The 22,397-nt window shown below is 40.2% G+C and overlaps 1 protein-coding gene across 2 annotated transcripts in view; it reads left to right on the top strand.

The window, feature by feature from the left end:
* The first annotated feature begins 10,135 nt into the window (after positions 1 to 10,135).
* The window catches only part of LOC137262262 (A disintegrin and metalloproteinase with thrombospondin motifs 20-like), a 35,710-nt gene continuing 23,448 nt past the window's right edge, over positions 10,136 to 22,397 (top strand). The window contains exons 1-2 of one of the 2 annotated variants that reach the window (XM_067800069.1): positions 10,136 to 10,659; positions 17,970 to 18,119. In XM_067800069.1, the coding sequence (XP_067656170.1) occupies positions 10,356 to 10,659; positions 17,970 to 18,119 (454 nt within the window). In that variant the 5' untranslated portion in view covers positions 10,136 to 10,355. The remainder of the gene's footprint in view (positions 10,660 to 17,969; positions 18,120 to 22,397) is intronic. The other variant, XM_067800068.1, reaches the window with a different exon arrangement.

Genomic DNA, 22,397 nt, shown 5'->3' with positions numbered 1-22,397 from the left:
GATACATGTACATCAAAATCCATTCCTGAGGACAGGGTCGCAAGCATTCTTTGTAGTCAATCCAGTACATGTAGAGTTGGCAGTGATACGTTTCAGCACCTTCCAAAATCAATTTGTGTACAAGTTAATCCATGTAACCTTAACATTCATTCCGTGCTTCCCACTATATATTTTTGTCACAAGACGAGCAGTAAGATCGCACAAGGTTTGTCAAACCCAATATTTTATCCTCACAAACCCGGTTTTCGGACAGAGAAGAATACTTTGTTACCGCGTGGATGAACTCCAAAAACAATAATATTATTTCTCACATTTAGATGGTTCATGTAGGGATCAATTCAACACAATTCCCGATCTCCATCGAGATGGACAGCGTGGCCACCATTGTTCATCTTGGAGAAAGACGTTACCTATTTTCGGACACGTGACTAGTCCATGTGTTGGAGGGATTCCCTGACATGTACGACAATGTATGGAGCACGAAAGAATTCGGCGAACGTTAACAAACAAAACATGTCCAAATTCGAAGTTCTGACATGAAAATCACAACTCTAGAATCAGTAACATATTTCCTGTCGCTGACAATTCATCTGTCACTTTTCTTTCTGGTGTGACACCAGAATTCTGTATTTTGACGAACTGGCGTGCAAACCTGTAGGTGGAGCCAGTGTCTACAACTAGCTAGGGTGTGTACATTCCGCCCATTTCACAAAAATAAGTGAGACACAGTTTTTCACCTATACAAGAAGAAATAACTTGCACTGGCAACAATCTTTGTTGTCGTCATTGATCCCCGAGTCAAGAGTCGGAGTTGCATGTGTCAACTACTTGTGTTACGAGCTGATGATTCTGAAAATTGGGTTGAAGACAACTGAACTTCCTTGGCATACGGTTGATTGTCTTGGTTATCGTTCATTTTGTGGAAAGGCATCATCAGTTATTGCCCGTTCTCCGACTATTGCGCTAATAGCTTTCTGCTCTTTAGTAGGTTTGGGGTCACAACAAATTGTTCCATCATTTCTTGTAAAGATGCTGAAATTGTTGACGTTCCGCGTGATGTAGAACTAGCCTGATTTTTGTCCCTGCTTTTCTCGGTATCTTCGGTGGTCAGAAATGGTCCGCATTAAATGAGACTTCCTGACAATGTTCTTGTTAAATGGCCAGAATCCACATTTTCTAAACGAAGTTTGCAGATGTGCTTCTGTAAGATCCGCTGAATACTCCTTGCTTTAACGCTTTGCAGTCTAAAACGAAAAACGTATTTTCTTGCAGGTATTTAGGTCTAATATTACAATAAATCCTCGCATATAATCAAATGCCAATTCCTTTAATTTTCATTCACTCAACAACACAGAGGCATGTGACACCATCATACAAGATCAGAAGTGGCTTCTCGGCAGTAGGTTGAACGCTGATCCTCAGGAAATGTTCAGAAATATACTGTCTAAAGATTTTGCTTTTGGATCATCCAGAATCACGGACAGTCCCTGCTGTACCAGGAGAACAACCCTTTTAGAAATGTTCGTCCCGCATTCAGTGACCTGTGGAGATGAAGTAACGAGGTATTACTGTAGTAGGTATTAGATCTTGACAGAGACACTGGATTTTAAATGATCTGGGCTTCCACACTGTTACTTCAGGCCACCTATTTAAAAACCCATAAAACGGGTGACGTGACAGTGGATCGTTATCATCTTTCTATCCCAAGCTGACCTGAAGATGTAATGCAATAGTTGCAACATTTTGCCGGAGTGACACTGGAGGTGTTACCTTGCGAGTTGCATCACCTTTACGTTTGAGTTGCCGGTGTTAGAATGCTTTTCCTTATTTCTGAAGAGTATATTTTCGTTTTGTAAATTTGTTCTTCCTTTTCCATTAATGTTTTCTCCGAACCTTTCGGTTTGCCTAAAGGGAATCAACACTTGGGAGAAGTACATTTTCTTTCGTTGTCTTGTATTGTGATTTTGATTTCTTCCAAATTCATCTTCGCCTTTTAGACATGGAGTTCCCTAATGATCTTAAATTAAGGTATAAATCAATCCAGTTTCTGCAAGTTGTCATAGAAACCGGACTTTGTTTTGTCTTTTCTTCTTATCATAAGATTTTTTTCATTCAAAACTGTGTGAAGTTCGTCCAAAGTTCGAGCGGCAGAATAGACAGAAAAATAACTTCTTGTAACAGGTCTGCAGAAAAAGAAAAGAAAAAGAAGAAAAAGAAGAGAGAAATAATATATATATATTTTTGAAAAAAGACACGTTTTAGTTGTTTAAGGGCCTCTGGCCTTGTAAGGTAAATCACAAATTTCCTAAGAATGGAGTTGAACTAAATGAAAAACAAGATTTTCGGAAATATTTTAACACATGGTAAACATTTCGGGGCCAACTGGCTCTATGCCGGAAGAGTTTGCATCACGAGAGGGACAGAAGTTGACACGGACGTCCATTAGGGGGTTTGAGTCTGCTGCCACTGGAGCATTCTGCTCATGCAAAGTTTCCTGGCGGAGTGGGTATTGCAGTTTTTACTCCGTCAGGTAAGCATACTCTGGCATGGTATTGTCACACTGTAGCTAAGGCGACTTGCTATTGACGCACGGATTTCTACACCATCCTGTCGCTTTGGCACTCCGGTTGTATGGTTTTGGATAATTTAGAGGGTCTGTACATAATAGGAGTCTGGACCAGACAATTCAGTGATCAACAACATGAGCATCGACCAGTGAAATTTGGAACCGATAACGTGTCAATCACGTCAGCGAGATTGACCACCTGATCCCGTTAGTCGCCTTTTCCGACAAGGATAGTCGCCTTCCATGGCAAGCATGGGTTGCTGAAGGCATATTCTACCCCGTACCTTCACGGGTCTGGTAAGTTTAAATTTGCTTCAAATGTTTTGGAACTTACGTACCCTGTTAGGAGGACAATATTTTTTGAATACTTCAACCCCCTTTGAGGATACAGCCAATAACAAACTCAGTTCCTAATCTAAACTACCAATAATAAAATATTTATTTATTTACAAATCATTTGACAAATCTGATTCTTTCTAAAATGCAATAATTGAATGAGAACTCATATTATTAAAAAGATCGTTTATAGTTTGAAATAAGTACGCCTTGTGATGTAATGTTTAACGCAGTCAAGCAAGACATGCGACCGTAATTTTATCTTCACATGGGATACAAAACGGAGGATCTTCACTTTTAAACAAATATCCATGTGTATATCTTGTCTGGCCAATGCGAGATCGTCCCATGATGACCTCCTCAAATTTAGAGTGACAACCCAAGTAGGTGTAATAAATGTAGGGTCATATAACATCATGTAATTTATTAGTACCTGCTTGAGTGTCCCACTTCTGCATCAGATCATGGATGTAAGAGCTAATGACTGCTTTATAATCTGAGCGTAGAGTAAGAAGTGGTGTCACAGATTTGTTGAGTGTTGCCCCAGCAGCAATATCTGCCATTGTATTCCCAGAAATTGGCCAGTAGCAAGATCAAGATACCGCTGTTATCCGGTAATCTAGTCCCTAGAAGTTATTGTTCTGGAACCAATGACAGTGGCACAAGCTACTGCGCCACTATCCCTGGACCCATCTGTAAATAATGTCTGCTATATTTACTTTCTAGTTCTTAATTTATTATATTCCTATTTTTTTATTTAATACATTAATTTCAGATCATTTATATGCAGTGTATGTTAGTTCAACATGTGGCCTAACCAACTGCTAAGAATGAGAAGGAAGAAGGCGGGAAGGGGATATATTTTCCAGCTCAGTATAAGCAGAAGAAATAAATGGTTGAATTCCGTGCCCTTGAGGCGGAACAAGAGAATATGTTTTGTTGTATAAATCCTCATCAAGGGGATTGAAGACACCGTTATAGGCTGGGTTAGATTCATCAGAGCGTAATTTGGTAATGTATTGCAAAGACAATTTTATACGGCGTTGTGTAAAAGATGCTTCATCGTCCTCATCGTAGAGACTGTCAACATGAGAGGTGCTATAGGACCCAAGACAAAGTCTTAGAACTTGGTGGTGGACAGAATCTGTTTTAGGTTTCTGTTGCAGGCTCCACCATAGACGATGGAGCGAGCCATAATCAAGTTTCAGCCAGTTTATTTGCAATATCTGATTTCTGATGATGGACACTAGATTTGGTACCTTTACAGACAGCAGGCTTAGGTTTAGGTTTAACTTTAACAATTTGTCGGCTTTCGATTGAGACTTTGAGTGTGACTGAGACGATGATTTGTGATCAAAAGAAGATGTGGGTGTACTAGCAAGTAATTCTTCAGTATGAGATGATATAGCAGGGTGTAAAAGCTGTGGAGAGTCTGTGTGGTGTCTTCTCACTACAGAGAGCACACACAACAGACAATGTGCAAGTAGTCACACCCTGGCCTAATTTCTGGAATTTAGAACTCCTGAGAGGGTTGGGGATGCAGATGTCAACTTGGATGTTATAGTAACCTACCTCCAGTTATTTCGTAGCATTTGGAGATGAAAACAAAAACAGATAAGTATTCGTTTTGAAGGTGAGATTGCTGTGTCGGATTGAAAAGCGCTTTACATGAAGCACACCTTGATCTTTCATTTATGATACTAAGTCCCGACATATCAGCAAACAATCGATCACCATCTCTGACAATACCTGTTACTTGTGACCTGAATGACCACAAAAGATTCAAATCTCACCAGGCTGGTTGATTGTTGTTTTTCCCGCACTCACCTTGCAGCACACCCGAACGCAAGCGTTTATTGTCCTAAATATCCCCAGCAATACCTTGATTACTGTTAGATATTACCTTCAACTTTGTCTTCTCAGGAATCTCAATCACAAGGAAACGAGGCCAATACCCACTCGATAGAGACGGTTTGTGGTCAGTATCAGCCGGAGCAATTTCGAGCATCATCCGATCTCCCCACCCACGGCGGAGTATCACAAGGACAATGTTAATAACACGCAGGTCTCCGGCTTGCAGCATCAAGGATACTTGGATTATATACCCCAGGAGAAAAATAAAAGTTTACTTCCGTCTTCTGGGTATAAGACTCTAGGCAAATTACAGAAGTGAAATACAAAATCTTAAGCCAAGTCATCTCACAAAACATTTTACAGGGTGTCCGAAATTGTGTATCAAAATATACAATCATATACAGGGCTTGGCATTGCCAGTCGATTGGCTAAACCAGACCCACTCAACCCCCCATCCAGGCAAAGTCAGGGCCAAAGTGGTGTGTTGAGCAACACACCAGGATTCCCCCCCCTCCATCGAAACGTGGCCGAAACCAACGGCAAACGGGTTGGTGCATGCATGGACTCCAATGAATCTGTTCTCAGTGAAAGACACCCTGGTTACCGACATGGCAATGCACTTTTTGCACCAGACAAATTCCACTCATTAAGTTCTTGCCACTGTTGACCTCGGTCATAATTATTTGACTCCACTGCCATCCGATTGCCAACTAAAAGAGGGTATTGTATTACGATGACTAGGTTACATGTCAGAGAGTTCTCGTCACTGTTGATTTCCGTCATAATCTATAATTTTTCAACTCAAACTTTTCCCCATTACCAGGTAATAGAGGGAATTGTTTTACCATGACTGGGTTACATGTCTAACAGCTCTTGTCACTGTTGACTTGCTTCAACTTGATCACCAACTAATAGAGGTCATTGCTCGTTTCGTTTCCCACAACTCTTTCAGTGTTCCTCCTTAATAATTCAAACGTCTAAGACTTGACAAGGCCATCCAGACCCGAGGGTCTGATCCAGACACTCAGGCCTGTCAACGCCAACAAGCGATGCAGATACATGCTTCTAGTCAACCTAACCTTTGTTTTGCAAATATCTCCTTTTGATATTCGTGTAAATGGCAAAGTGTTTACATGCATTATATATGTGTCTTCATTTTTCTCGTGACTTAAAAGGAACCTGTTTTTATACATGCTTACCTCACCTGTCATACATTACACACAGTTGAACCAAACAGTTGATCAAAACATTGACGATAACATAATGATAGTTACATAGGTAACTTTTTAATAGCCGATTATTGTGACATTTAATGTTGTTTCCTGTTCATGTTAACACGTGTACATTAAAACGAATAGCAAAGGAGATATTATTTTAAGCATCCAGTCACAATTGTTAGGCTGACATACTGTAACTGGATGAATGGACAACGCTGCGCTCCCTCCATGTATTTGTCGACGTAATTCACTGGAACACATTTAACATATTTTTGAAAGTTCACCTACCAGTCTTTATATAGGCGAGTGTATCTCAGGCTGAAAACGTGCCACTTTATCTGCATTGTTTGCATTTTATATTTCTGAGACCCAATGCATTTTAAAATCTGATCAAAGCTAAGGGTACTCTAAGGGCATTTTGTACATCTTTCTGCCATAATTTAGTATGAAATGCATAACATAAATTGTGTTTTAACAAAATTGTTTTTGGGTGAAATACACGTTTTGTTTGCAGGCCAGCTGCCTTGATTGTTATCAACTACATATTTATTTATTATGCAGATCCTCTCTGGCAGCACAATGGCAAAGAAACCCATCAAAACTTTAATATGATCATCTGAAGTTCCTGGCTGAGTTTCTCTAACAAGAACCTAGTCAAATCCTGTCTTCCATGTTAGATCCATTGCAACTCGTTGTAGTGTGTGTTCGCTATTGACATCTGTGGTTGAGGATCTGGAATCAATATGCAACTTCAAATACTTATTTATTTATAAACTAGGACAAACAGCTGACAATAAGGAATCTTACGTTTGTTACAGAAAGGAAAGGGCCGGTAGCAACAAAACAGAACCAGACTCCCCTTTGAGGTTTCGACCTCAGAGTCCCGAGACAAAATTACATTTTTGACATGTTGGAAGTTTACGAGTAACAGAGACGGCAAGATAGTTTCATACATGATAATATCTCTATTCTATCATGACGCGTCATTTCACTAGACAGTGAGTAAGTTGACTTTTGCGCCGTTTTTAGCAATATTTCAGCAATTCAACGACTAGGGACACCGGAAATGGACTTCAGTCATTCGAACTATGTGAGGAGTCAAACCTATATCTTCGACGTGGCGAGCAAAAGCTTTAATCAATAACTGTCCACCGTCCCTTTGAGTACAGATCCTTATGGCGTTGACAGTCTTGTTTGACGATGTTATGAAGGTCTACTTTTTTGTGTGTCTGTAAATGTCGAGTTTGGTCGTGGTCAACCAAGTCAGCATGCCTGGCTACCCGATCTCACTTTGCAACAACCACTTACGAAAACCATGTGTTGCTGAAGATCAATTATGACCCGCATCTTCATAGGGTATAATGATCTGTACCTAAAAGCCGAATCATAATTCAGAAGAAAAGATATCGTGACGTTACTGTTCTACGATTCGATTCAACTTTCCTTGTCAGCAATGGTAACATGTGTGCGAACTCATTTGGCTAACCATAACTACGGATAAGTATCCAAATGAAGTCGACCATAGTGATACATACAAACAAAAATATGCTGTTTTTCTGTCAACAAAGGCGTTGTTATTTACATATCGCATTTACTGTACTACCACGAAAAACATGGAAACGTACGCATGTCCAAAGGTATTTCAGTATTGTCTGTTTTCATCGATACATTACTTGATCATTTCTTTATTATGGGTATTACACTACAATTCTACCGTTGTTACGTGAAATGCTCGACCTCAGTAAAAAAAATCAGACGATATCAATTCTGGATTGAAAAACCGTGGCATTTCACGGCGTTTCATTGCGCACGTATAAACATGCCGCAGTACTTCAGACCACCGACATGACTAACATCAACAAAATAGACGTGATGGAAATGCTTAACATTTATTAAAAGTCGAAAAATACAATTACATAGTTTGCTTCATCCACAATTATTAGGGACCCCCACTATCATATTGGTGAGTGAGTTTAATTTACGCCGCACTCAGCAACATTCCAGCTATATGGTGGCGGTCTGAAAGTAATCGAGTCAGACAGTACGGTGATCAACAACATGAGCATCGATCTGTGCAATTGGGAACCGGTGACATGTGTCAACCAAGTCACCTGGCCACCCGATCCCGTTAGTCGCCTTTTATGGCAAGCATGGGTTGCTGAAGGCCTATTCTCCCCCGGTACCTTCACGGGTCCACTATCATATTACCCCCCATTGCAATTAAAAATACACAGTCCCAAACTTAAACAAAGAATATCTAACTCACAAATCATAACGCCTTGTAAGAATGCATCCCCAACTATACGAAAAGTGCAGCAAAACGTTAGTAAACATTTACCTACCTGATAAATGGTATATTTGTTCCAAGATATCGGTCAGGCGAGACACATATTTACGCTATTCATGCCACAGCATGTCCCATTGATCGAAAAGGACGTGTAAAAAACTGCACCACCAGAATTCTGCTCTCGGCCGGCTTCCCAGCACGGTTGTCACTGCTGTGTTCGAACACTTTCGACAAAATCTTGGCCCCAATCAAGTCCCAAATGATGACAACAGCTATTGCAAGCAATCTCAAGTTATTCGCGTGTTCAATGCATATCACTGTCACACTTCCGTCGCATGCTGGGGAGAGACACGTACATGAAATCATGAGCAACGCTCAATGATAAAAATCTACAGGCTTTGAGTTACAGGTCGTAAGTTGATCGGAAAAGGGTCTCCTCCTCGGTTCTGCAGGGTTCTGAGTTGACTGTCGGTAAAGAATTTTTCCACTGTCACTTCAAATTTCAACCGTTTGCAAAATGTAAACACTGGCTCGTACACCAGTTCAACCTTTTGCGTAACTTCCAAGAAAATAAGTAAGTCAAACAATGTCATATTAGTGTGGCGGGGAGGGTACAGGGACACACAAAGCAATGGGCTGGGTTCGGTCGTCTGGAGTCGGGATGATTAAAAAACGTTCTTAGGTGTTACATCATTGCTTTAAATACACAGTAGCTTGTTTCCTGTGGATTATTTTTGTGTTGAAAAATGTAATGGAAATAAACATAATGTGTTTTGAAATCAAATGAGTGTTACTATATAAATCATTAAAAACCTTACTCTACGCGTTTGGCTTCAGATGAAATTTACGACTATCAATTCGGTCTAATACTCACCTAATTTCCGCACATAGTTCGTTTATCTCCTAAGTGAAGTCATTCTTCCATAGCATCATCGGACCATTGCTACTGATATTCTTAAACAATATTTCCTTCTTATAATTAATCGCTGTGAAAACCAATCCCTTTGTTTACATATACATCGTATCGGTCTGAAGAGGGTCCTCAGTTTGATTTCATTTTTCGTATTTTGGCCAAACCAACCTACTAAAATGAGTCCAATTATGGTCAGTAAGTTTTAAGAAGCAAGTGGTTATACCGGATGGAGACATGCAGGTGGTAATATTTGTATGATAACGTTATTGCTCACTATGCTTATCGACTGCTGCTTTTACATGGCGAATAATACATAAGCCACTGAATACGAACTGACATGCTTTCATGCACATTGTTTCGATTGCCGTAATGCTACTGTGAAAGGCAACGCTTCAGTGCTAATAATACCTAAACGCGTTCGATTAAAGTGTGAAAAAGACTAAACGATTATATTGTAAACTGCAGCTGTGTTGTATTTATACTGTATTACAATTATTGTACATTCTGCCATCTTGCCTTTATGTTTTGTATGGGTTTAATAATGTTTCTCTTGTACTTGTGTTCTTGACCCGTGAAGGTCCCGGGGTAGAATAGGCCTTCAGCAACCCATGCTTGCCATAAAAGGCGACTATGCTTGTCGTAAGAGGCAACTAACAGGATCGGGTGGTCAGGCTCGCTGACTTGGTTGACACATGTCATCGGTTCCCAATTGCGCGGATCGATGCTCATGTTGTTGATCACTGGATTGTCTGGTCCAGACTCGATTATTCACAGACCGCCGCCATATAGCTGGAATACTGCTGAGTGCGGCGTAAAACTAAACTCACTCACTCACTTGTGTTCTTTTTTTGGAGTAAAACAGTTTGAGTTTGGTGCGTGTTACACTTTTGCGAAACTGACAGGAAACAAATAAGTCGAGTCGATGGACGTTCCTGCGTGTAGCATGTCGTGAACACGAGATCAATAGATGCTTGACTCTCAGTGATGTCTAGCTTTCCTCTAGCAATGCGCCATCAGTTATTAATGCCATGGGTGCACTAGCGTTTTCAAAGAATTGATTTTAACACTGTTGTTGCCGAAGAAGATTGACCACTGAAGTCACACCATTGGTATGTGGAATAACACTAAGGTGTGAATGAATGAAGTGCTAAACGTTTACGGAATACCACTGTTTGTCCAGCTATGATCTCGTTTATTCACCGTTTGATCGTGGTTATCACATTCGTCAGTGTTCACTGTGAAGGTAACGTTCGTATGTTATCGTTCACTGAAGTTGTAGAAGTTAGAGAGAAAATACAAACGGTCTCTGCATCTCAGACGGTGGGACAAGTTTCAAGAACACAGTGTTCTTCATTGTGCATTTCTAGCAACACGTGCGTGTCGTTTTTCTACGTTGGAGAAACTAAAACGTGTCATTTGCATGATGTTGTATTTCCTGTTGCCGCGGTGTCTACTTCAAGTCCGTCGACACGATATTACATACCAAGTAAGCTTATTTGTCACACAACTTTACACAGGAATGAATATCGCATATTGGTTTTCATTACTTTTTTCTAAGGTTTTTTCAGTTTTCATTTTATGCATGATGTCTGTAAGCATGATTATCTGGATCTCTGTTGAGCGTTATACAGTGTACTATTTCTCCAGATCATATAACCTTATTTCAACTTCTAAGTGTACACCATAGAATATACTTAAGGTCAGGGTAGAATGGTTATATATAATTAAAGGTACAACTAAATGTTTGTACGCTGTTCTGATGTTGTGGTAGTGATGAGTACACAAACCACACATCAGAAGAGTTGAAATCACTTATTAGATGTACATAAGAATCATATCAGAAGTGGATAAATCACAGATGAGAGTGAGTGAGTGAGTTAATAATTAACGTCACATCGGCAATATTTCAGCCATATCGTGACGAGGACATTTAACAATGAAAAGACTGTAAGTATATTGTAGAACCTATCGACGAAGGACAGTAAAACAACTAGAATATCACAATTTGAATTAAAACTATCATGCAAAGTTAAACTAATATCACTATTCGGACAATACAGTATAAAAACAGGCTATATAGATTGCCAACAACTGAAGGTAGATCACCATATTAGGGACCATGGGGACTTACAGTACCTTTGCTTCCTGCATGGACCCTAACTGGTTTTACACCATCCCTTCAGATGTTAGCAATTTACTCACATCTAGCCACAACTTAATAATACACATATACTACGATTAAAAACAGTGGGAAGTCTAAACGTACATGAAATGTTTTGGGACATACGTACCCTCTCAGCAGGACACTAATGTTACAGTGCTTCAACCCCCTTTGAGGACCAAATATGCCCCCAGATCCACACGGGAGTGTTGGCGAGCTCTTAGCGTTACCCAGCACCAACCACGAGGAGGTGGCTCGCCAGGGGTGCCTCAAAGAAGAGAACATACTCATACATTAGAACATAAATAACACATTAGAGAAACATTAGAGTACACATCAGAATATACTCTTACAAAAATAGGGGATCTTCGTTTTTCTTTATTAACCATTCAAAATATTTAGGAGATTTTATCGGAGTCAGTCAATGTTGAAATGATATTATTGAATGTTTGGAGAGTGCATCACCATTTGCACTTCCTTACGACCATAGTTATTTGGAAATGTAGTCGCTTTTATAAGATGACTGGTGTATGGCAGGTAATTTGCATGCATACAATTTTTATTTTAAAACAAACTACTAGAAGCAAACACGCTAACAGATGTATATATCATACATGATGCATGATGAGTGTCAAAATTAATGTTCTAAGTGATTCCTCGACCTTCTTGATAAAACGTCAAAACCAAGAATGGGACCCCATGCACGAGTATGGAGCTACTAAGTTGTGCACGTGCATATCGTGCGTTGTGTAAGACTCTACAGTTTGCTCAGTGTGGTAATAAGAAGTCCCAAACTAACGAACCCCAGCCCTTCCGTCGTGACTGAAGAATGTTCAGCGTACGACTGAAAACCATTGTTCGACTGGAGGTTGATGGTGTGATTGGTGAGGCATACTCACCAGACATATGTGTCATAGGTACTGCATACATACTAGACACAAGACAACAGAGGCTTAGGTTGGATATAGATTCAACTGTGAAGATACCCCAACTGTGAAATTTCCCACTTGATCATTAAGAGATTAAATGATACCTACATCACTTTAATCAGAAATGGCAGTCGGGTTTTTAATTCCGAAGCAGAGGCTATGTCAGGGATTATCATCAATGATTTAGATGGAATGTTTGATACATCAAATAAAACGTTATGAAAAAGGTGAGCGAGCTTAATTTAAAGAGATTGGAGGTCAAAGTATTTCCAAATTTGGTATCATGTTGTAGTCAATGTGTCCCAAATCTAATTATGTCATAAAAATAGCAAGTGACCACGACATTTGTTTCATAAGTGGCGCCCCTTTGTGGCACAATCAAAGAAAGTTAAATTGTCATTAAAAGTTGTCTAAAAAGTAAATTGTTTACTTTTATTATCCATAATGTGCTTTTATAAAGTGATTTCAGTATTGATATGAAATAAAACAGGAAATTCAATACAACATGCAGGATTTGACACGTAAGTTACCTCCTAAACAAATTAGAATTTTAAAAGAAATTTTGATTAATCAATGAAGAAAACCAATAATCTTTATTTTTAAGAAATGCATTTCTATTACGTACATTCACAATAGATTAATGCTGAAAAATATCTTATGGAGGGTGGGTATCAACAATAATGAAACTGCATACCAAAATTAAATTGATAAGGAGAGATAACTCTCTCCCAGGTATACCTCAGGTAGTAGTATAGACAATAGTTTTGGCAATTCATAATTTCTGTTTACTAACTTCAGCGCCGTGTATTATCGTTTTCGTGAAGAGCAGTTCACCCAAACTCACCATAATGCTCTCCATGCACGACCACTACATCGTCCTGGAGTTACATGTACTTAGATTTACACGTTACATGTATGTGCACTGTCAAACACAACGGTTAAAAACATTCTTAACATGGTGAGACAGTACTTAACTTTGGCACAGAAATGGGAGGCAATTGGCATGGTTAATGGTGAAAGCTCATTACGACAGGTTCTAACAACTTTTCACAAGTCTGTTAGCGCGATATCCATACTTTGGAATCTCTATAGAGCGACTGGTGACGTCAAAAAGAGGCGTGGTCTTGGACGGAATAAGAAAACCCTCCCACGGGATGACCGGACCCTACACCTTATTGCTCTTCGAGACAGGTTCAAATCCTCCTCCAAAGTCAATACGGAATTCAGGCGAAGAACAAACGGCTGGTCTAAAAGGCCGCCGTCCCTTGGTTGGAATCAACATGACTGAGCAACACAAGCGCTTGAGACTGCAGTGGGCACGGAACCATGGATGAAGAACCAAACGTCAATGGAGAAACACCATGTTTAGTGATGAGAGCAGGTACACACTTGACCATAATGACGGTCGAATTCGAATTTTTTGAGACGCGTTGGGGAACGTCACAGTGCCTGCATTATCAAACGGCATGGTCGTTATGGAGGGGGCTCTGTTATGGTGTGGGGCGGGTTTACCCTTAACCACAAAACAGATCTTGTTCGTGTTGATGGCAGGATAACAGGTGTACGATATCGTGACGAGATCTTGAACCCGATTGTGATCCCCTTTGCGCGTACAACAGGTCGAATGTTCGAGGTCCCCCACATCGCTCATGTTTGTCGGGGCAGACTGAGGGCTGCAGGTGTCCGGGTGTTGCAATGGCCGGCTAAAAGTCCTGACCTTAACCCCATCGAACACCTGTGGGATGTGCTTGGGCGCAATGTTTGGGACAGACCTGTTCAACCCAACAACTTGGATTAACTTTTCGTGGCTCTCCAGGAAGAATGGCGTAGAATTCCGAAATATTAAAATCATCCACAAAATATGATCCATTGATTGAATCATTTAAAACCTTGGATACACTGTTGATCTTGATATTAAATATAGCGCCAGACAAAATACTGCCTTGAGGGACATCCGGATCCAGTTTAGACGGTAGAACCCACTTGGATTTTAAATTTTAAAACTGTGATATGAAAAATGGTAAACGACCTCTGAAACCAAAATCATATAAATCCTTCAAAATTCCATGCTGTCAAGTACTATCATGTGCTTTCTCAAGATAAAGAAAATGCAGCATGTTGTTTATTTACAATAGCATTTTAACAAAGGCCTCTAAACGTACCAAATGGATCAATGGTACTACGAGTTTTCCTAAAACTGCATTGAATATTAGTTTTTAGGTGATTGGTTTCAAGATACCATACTAGTCTATTATTCACCATACATCCATGGCTTTACATACATAGGTAGTGAGAAAGATCGGTCTGCAATTTAACGGATTTGTATGATGCTTGCCAGGTTGAGGTATTGGGGGCTACAGTTTCATTACGCCATGAAGTAGGAAATTGAAAAAAAACTTCATTACAATCATTATTTTTTGAGAGATTAGGATAGAATGCAGCAGAGAGGGTTCGGGTGTTCCTGGCGCAGTCAGCTTGGTAAAGCTTATCATCAACTCAGGGCTCTCGCCCCCTTGACACGCAGCCCGGACAGAGAATGGGACTTCTTCCAGGAAGCACTGCCTAGTTGAACCAACCAAGAACTTTCCCGAGAAATGGAGGCTCCCCTACACTGCAGCCTTCTGCATTACCCACATTATCAGAAGGGCTGTGCTCCCGGTGGAGACCAAGAGATTAGGAGGTACCGAACCACGGGCAACGAGAACAATGGGGAGCCTGACGACAGTGTACTTGGATGCTAACGAGACATTTTAAAGACGAGGTCCGCATGTTTATCATTCTTTTCCTGAATCTTGCCAATCACGTTGTTGTCAAGAGGGACAGAAAAATCAATGATATAAATAATTTCATTGGCTTTATCAAAACCGACCAGGTTTGTTGGCTGGAATTCGCTTAAGGCCTATTCCAGAGAAGGTTAAAAGCATCATTTTTCCAGGACGCCCAGGACGATTGTGATAGCAAAAGTACACACTTTTACACAATTCTATCGTGAAGAGCCGCCACATTAATCAAACCCCGACCTCCAGAATTGATTGGCTTATATAAACGATTAAGAGAGGAACGAGGGTGGTGTGCCCTGTTATCAGACATGATCCTTCTGGTTAGGCGGTCATGACTCTGGATGTCTTGTTTGGTCCAATCAACTACCCCAAAGGAATAGGAAAGGACTGGCACATCATTGGTATTTTATGATTACACGATGCCATTTAGAAAGCGGTCAAATGCAACATATGTCATATTTGGGATTTCACTTTCTTAGTAAAGTACAAATTCTAGTACTTTTGTCGGTTGAGTCCCATCCGGGATTCGAACCCGTACCCTCAGAGTCAGGCACCTAATCGCCAGCACACAAAGTCAGCTGCCTAGCCCGCTCAGCCACCGCGACTTCCACGAAAATGAAAGTCGGACAACTGGTAGTCTAGACTGCGTTCTTTGTGTACCCCTCTGATGAGTGTAAATTGGCACGGCTCCCACGGCCGAAAGCTATGATTACACGATGCCATTTAGAAAGTGGTCAAATGCAACATATGTCATATTTGGGATTTCACTTTCTTAGTAAAGTACAAATTCTAGTACTTTTGTCGGTTGAGTCCCATCCGGGATTCGAACCCGCACCCTCAGAGTCAGGCACCTAATCGCCAGCACACAAAGTCAGCCGCCTAGCCCGCTCAGCCACCGCGACTTCCACGAAAATGAAAGTCGGACAACTGGTAGTCTAGACTGCGTTCTTTGTGTACCCCTCTGATGAGTGTAAATTGGTACTTTTGGTGCAAATTTTAGACTTATCAGTAACTAAATCTGTGAAATGGTGTAGGATGATTTGGAACCTTTGCCTTTAATTCTTTGCACCATGTTCCATGCCTTGGACAGTGGCGTGTGTGAATGAATTTCTCCAAGACTGTCGTTTGCGTTGAGTATTTGGAATTTAAGTTATGGACAGTTGGATGACGGAGCAAATAATGTCCTGCCTTTTTCCTCGCTTTTCTGGCATGTCTACTTTCTGCATTGAACCATGACTTTTGTACATGTTGAGTCGTAGAGAACTTTGGTATACACTGTTCAGTTATTTCATTTAAAACGTCAGCAAACATCTAAATGGAATAAGTTATATCTTTGAAACATTCAGGGCGCAGTTTTGATTTAGAAATAGTTTGAATTGTTTTCGTCACGATATGGCTGAGATATTACCGATGTGACGTAAAATATTCACTCACTCGCCTACAAATGGTTTGATATAAAGATGAGTTAGCCATCTTGTAAACGATGGAGAATCAGATGGAGTAATTTCTGAGAGGATAGTTGGGAAGTGGTCACTGCCACAAAGGTCATTATGAACAGACCGATCAAATTCATCATTCAGGAGGTTAGAATCTGCAAGAGACCGAACATTCGTAGTAAATTTGTATTAAACATTTATGAATGAAAAATATAGGTCAATATTCCAAAGGGGCCATGAAGGTCATGATCGGATAACTGACTAATGCAATTCGGTTGATGGTTTATTGCACGTGCCCAATATATGATTCTTATGTACTCTTTTATCAACATACATTCTGCCATTAATACACAGAGAAAGACAAATAATTTAATGAAATGTGATTTACATACCCTCATCAGTAGCAACTAACTGATATTTTTCACGTGCATCTATTGGGATGTCAACAGACAATTACTGTACTCAATATATATCGTTAAAATGATGTGCACCTCAACTGGAGAGAAGTCATGGTGAACAGTCAAGTATTTGTTACCTTTAGGCAAAAGGACTAGCAGAACAATTATGAGATTCCCTGAGATTTTACGATGTCAGGACGTTTCAATCACTAACAAATTAACAACTAAATTCCATCTTTGAAGTGCAAGGTAAGTTTTCAAACACGGATATATATGTCTTTTCGTTTTTTAGACATAGAAAGGAATTGTTTTGAAGGCATGGCATGTTTTTTACTTACATATTTATTTTACAAATTCTTTGTGGAAGACCGTCACAAACTGCTCATTCAGTGACAAGAGGGTGAGTTACTATTTAACGTCACATCGGCAATATCACAGCCATATCGTGACGAGAACGTTTAACATTATAAATGGAATATATGCATATTGTTAAAATCTATCAACCAAGAACAGAAAAACAATAGAATATCACTCTTTGAATTAAAAATAGTATGGAAAGTTAAAACTAATATCACTATTTAGACAATACAATATAAAACATGAGGTTCACCACACACAGGGACTTACAGTACCTTTTAGAATGACAAGCACAAGACAAGTTAGGCTACTCGGGATTAAATCGTTACATCGTTCTAGGGAATGATGAAACGTAAACCTTAGTCTTTAGTCTTTTGTCCATCGGAAACGCTAATCCTATGGAGGGTGTGACCGAAATGTTAAGAAAAAGAACATCAATAAAATCAAATGAAATGTTATGAAGTGAGTTGCATTTTGGTTTTAGATATATGATGATATATACGTCTCAACTACATCCCTTAGATACATCAAACACGTCTTCACAGTCATTTAGAATCAAGCTTCCGTTCTAATTAATTATATCATCAATGTTAACATGTCTACAGTTTTTCATTTGTTCATATTTGCCATGTAATGATGAAGGTCAAGGTCGTATTTATTTCGGTATGCGTATTTTTCTAAGATGATGGATAATGTACAAGCGTGATTAAATTGCACTGTATTTTTGTGCTCCAGGTTGTGATGAAAGTACGCCGCCGTTTTCGAACATCACCCAACTGTCTCTGAATGGAGAGGAAAATATGCGATATTTTTGTGGTCATCCAGGTGATTTGACTGAATTAGCCTGTGCTTCAAGTGGACATGTTGTGATCTACGCCTGTCGGAGTAAGTGCTGAAGTTATAAATGGCCGTGTCTTAAAGACGTGTGCTTGTGAATATCTGCGATTTAAAATAAATAAGTACTATTGATGTGTTCCCTCAAAGGGGCTTGAAGTATTGTAGAATTATTTTCATGAGAGGTCACGTAAGTCACAACACATTTAAAATATATAAATATAAGTATATAAACTTGCCTATTCTTTATTCGTGGAATATGTGTGCTGTTAATTTATGGATAGGTTTGTCTTCTGTCACTAATGTCCATCATGAAAGTTTAAGACTTTGTCTTCGAACTTCACCTGCTGACAGACTGTACGTCGAGGCTGATGAACCATCTCTTGAACCGCGTCGTATAAAATTGGCTTTACAGTATATAACAAATCTACATTCGAATGAGTCAAACCCTGCATACAACTGTGTCTTCAATCATCTCTATGAGGATTTATATAATAAGAAATCTTCTCTTGTTCCACCTCTTAGTTTAAGAATAAAACCACATATTTCTGCTGCCCGCATTGAGATGGAAAGTATAGCTCCTTCCCCCCTTCTTTCTTTTCCTCCTTGGCAATTGGTTAGGCCACATTTCGATTTAACATTAACTACATTTAAAAGAAACAGACACGAATGAATTATAATGTAAACAATAATATAATCAATTAAAACATAAATATAGCAATTACAAATCCTTATTTACAGATGGATCCTAGGATGGTGGCGCAGTGGCTTGTGCCACTGTCATTGGATCCAGAACAATATCTTCTCGATTACCGGATGACAACTCTAGTCTAACAGAAGAAGCAAACGCCATATTAGCGGCTCTTAAATATATATTCAAAGACATCCTAAACATAAACAGTATAAAATCTGTTCAGACTCTCTTTCTTACCTTCAGCCCAATAAAAATATTTCTTGCAAACATCCTGTAACAAAGTATAAGCAGACGACAACCAAAGGTTTTCGAAGAACGACTTTTATTTACTTCATAACATCAGCCGGCAGGTTGACCAGGGGCATCAGAGGCAGGGCGAGGCAGGCAGAAGCAGGAGGGGGCCCTCTCGGCGAACTGTACTGTACTTGGCGAGCGTCAGTTCATGTCTGCTGGAGTGTGGGGTCTGGCCCCCCTTTTTATCCAGCTCATCCCCTGCTTTGATTGACACAAGGGGAAGGGGCAACTGGCATATGGTTCCACTCAGCTGGCAGGTTGATCCAGGTAGCTGGCAGGTCGATCCACCCAGCTGGCAGGTTGATCCAGGTGGGTGGCAGGTTGGTCCGTGTGACCCCACCACACCAATCTTGTCCCCCATTAGTGTCGGGTTAGACGTTGGTCTCTAATCCCCGATAGGGCAAGTCACGGTCAGCCGGATCGCAAGGCAGCATTCATGTTGCGCCTGGCCTACCCCCCATTGTGTTACATTCGCCCCTTTGTATTCCGAAATTTTTGGGCAGAAAAATTTCATTTCGTTTACATGGTTATATAGTCTTTGCGTTGTGTTTTCGGCCGGATACGTATGCTACAGTCCGTTATCACTGATTACAGTTCACACAAATTCTCATGCATTCCCACACTATAAACACATTTGGGAATAAACCGAACGCTGGTTGTCCATGAGTCCTTCCTTGGACCCCAGTTGGGACACAGCACAGTCTGATTCATGTCACTGTCGTCGTTAGTTGTGGTTAGCCAGTCACATCCAGACTTGGGTAGAGCTACGGTGGCTGTTCCCGTCCTGTCCGTCCTCCCGGGCACGAGTGGTGCAGAGGCTATCCGCTCCCTGTCGGTGGTAACCGCACCTTCCGTTTCAACAGGTACCAACTCAAACTCGGAAGTAGCATGGGTGTGTTTTCCCCTCCTAATTCTTTTGGCTAGCCAGGGTTTGATAATTTTGGAATAGACAGTAACTGACACCATTATCAGTGCAAGTGACAATGCTACCATGACAAAAGACCATAAATAATTCCCCGTCCCCATTTCCTCAACGGTATCCATTGACTCTAATTGCTCAACCAAGTGTCCCATTTGAATCTTATCGAGGTGTCTTAATTTCTTTGGTAATTTAACCCTTGTAAGATCAAACGTCCTTCCTCGTAGGGGTTCCAGCAAAAGCATTTCCGTTATATTCAATGTATTGACCATGTTCAGGAATTTGTCCTCAACATTATATCTGCTCTCATTTTGATAATAGGGCAATAGACTCATATAGTCATTTGATGCAGAACAGGACTTTTTTAACCTTATCACATCCAAGGGAGGTTGCGCCGTTAGGGCATGGGGTCGTCTGACGTCACTTTCGCAAACTATGGTGAAGTCCAACTTAGTACGCGTTGCTATGACCCACTGTCCCGTAGCCAGGTATTCAGCTAGAGGTAGAATAGCCTGAGGCATCACTTCTGTCCTGCAGAATCTCTTTATCTTTTGCTCATTTTTCATAAAGAGGGCAACTATACATAACTGACTGAAGTTTATGGGGTATGCAGGACTTTGAATTTGACAGTAACCAACCATACTGGCAGTACACTCATGCTTTTCTGTTTCTTTCAATAGCTTGTACTTAGTACGCTTAGCGTTCACTGCTATTAGTTCCGCCTCCAACTTGCATTTAGCTATTGAATTTTGGAAACCATTTTCAGTGCTGTGAATTTCATTGGCCAGGATAGGAATAGGTAGGTTATGGGCTCGATATATCTCTACATAATCATCTAGATCTAAGAGAGGTAGAGAGACAACTATAACTATCTTATTGTCAGAAAGCACTGTAGTACACTTAAGGGTCCTATAGAAATTCCATAACTCACTTTCGGGATCACCGGCTAACTTGAACCTTGGGGGGAGATGAATTTTTACCTCTTGTAAGATAGTTAGCAACTGCGTGGGCGTTATTTTTATGCTAGGCGACATATGGCCCAGGGATAGCATGTTTAGTTGTAAATGAAGGTGTTCCAAATAAGTGGCAAAGTTTCCTATCGTTTGTCTTAGTTCCTCTATTACCAATTCTATTTGTAGATAAGTCTTAACAGCCCACTCAAGGCTGTCTATGCGTACTCGGAAATGGTTGGTGACATTCCGGATTGAGCTGTCAACTTGTTGTAAGCTATCTTCTATATTATTTATGGCATGACGATTTTCCCCAATTTGGACTCTGGATACGTTCAGGATGGTTAATCCTTCCTGCACTACATGCGCTAAACGAGCTTGGTTAGTGGCTAACTTATGTACATTCCTTTTGATACTACCCAGGTCCTCATCTGACACTGTTCCGAAAAGGAAACTCAATGCTTTCCCGACAAAGGGTAAAAGCAACCTTTTACGCCTCAACATGTGATATTCCAAAAAGTTTTCCTGAAGATTACTCAATGTGATATTCAAACTATTTATTTCTTGATCCAGTTTTATGAACATGCCTTCTGTTCCAGCTTAAACCATGACTGTTTTGTTTCAGTTCGTAGTCTAACCAACCCAGATAGTAGTTAGACTACGACCGGGACTACTTTTTAAATGTCTGCTTTCATGTTGGAATCTGACAGCTTTACGTCACATCGACGTTTGCCACTTATAGTCATCCAACCAAAAGTAGGCGCAGATTGTTGCAATTGAAAATGTCTTATGAAACAATAGGAAAAAACAGCAGTGCATAATTGTTCCATAAGACATCTTTTTCAACAATCTGCGCCTACTTTTGGTTGGATGGTTGTAACTGGCAAACGCCGATGTAAAGTACAGATGTCAGATTCCAACATGAGAGCAAACATTTAAAACGTAGTACCAGTAGTAGTCTAATATCTGTGCTGAAACAAGACAGTCATGGGTTAATGGAAGTTGAAGCAATGCATACTGCAGAATGTATTTTATTCACCGAACATACACAAACTTTCATGCAGAATCAAACTAAGTTGATGCCCTGATGTATCTCCATTTAGTATCCTTCCATTCCTCGAAATTCGCCAAGATTCAAACAGACGACATGCCCATTCTATAGACTTCTGTGTTTTCTTTGGCACAGTCTTCTTGCTCATTTCCATAACTTCCCGATCAGATAAAGGTTCACTGAAATGTTTATTTGTAAATTTCCTCACATATTGCCTTTCCATCTCTTGTGAAAGTGCATATATCATATCATCATCGCTCGAAGACATGAAAAGAGATTCACTTGTCTGTGTCTTAAACAACTCACTCTCAATCTGTTGGGAAGCTACATACATGGCATCATCCTCACTTGACGGCATGTCACGATGTTTATCAGCAGTCTGCAAATTCTCACCAACGTTGTCGTCGTTGTCGCTAATATC

Source organism: Haliotis asinina, chromosome 14 (assembly GCF_037392515.1).
Source record: "Haliotis asinina isolate JCU_RB_2024 chromosome 14, JCU_Hal_asi_v2, whole genome shotgun sequence".
NCBI classification, from domain to species: domain Eukaryota; kingdom Metazoa; phylum Mollusca; class Gastropoda; order Lepetellida; family Haliotidae; genus Haliotis; species Haliotis asinina.
This window is presented reverse-complemented; position numbering and strand designations above follow the sequence as displayed.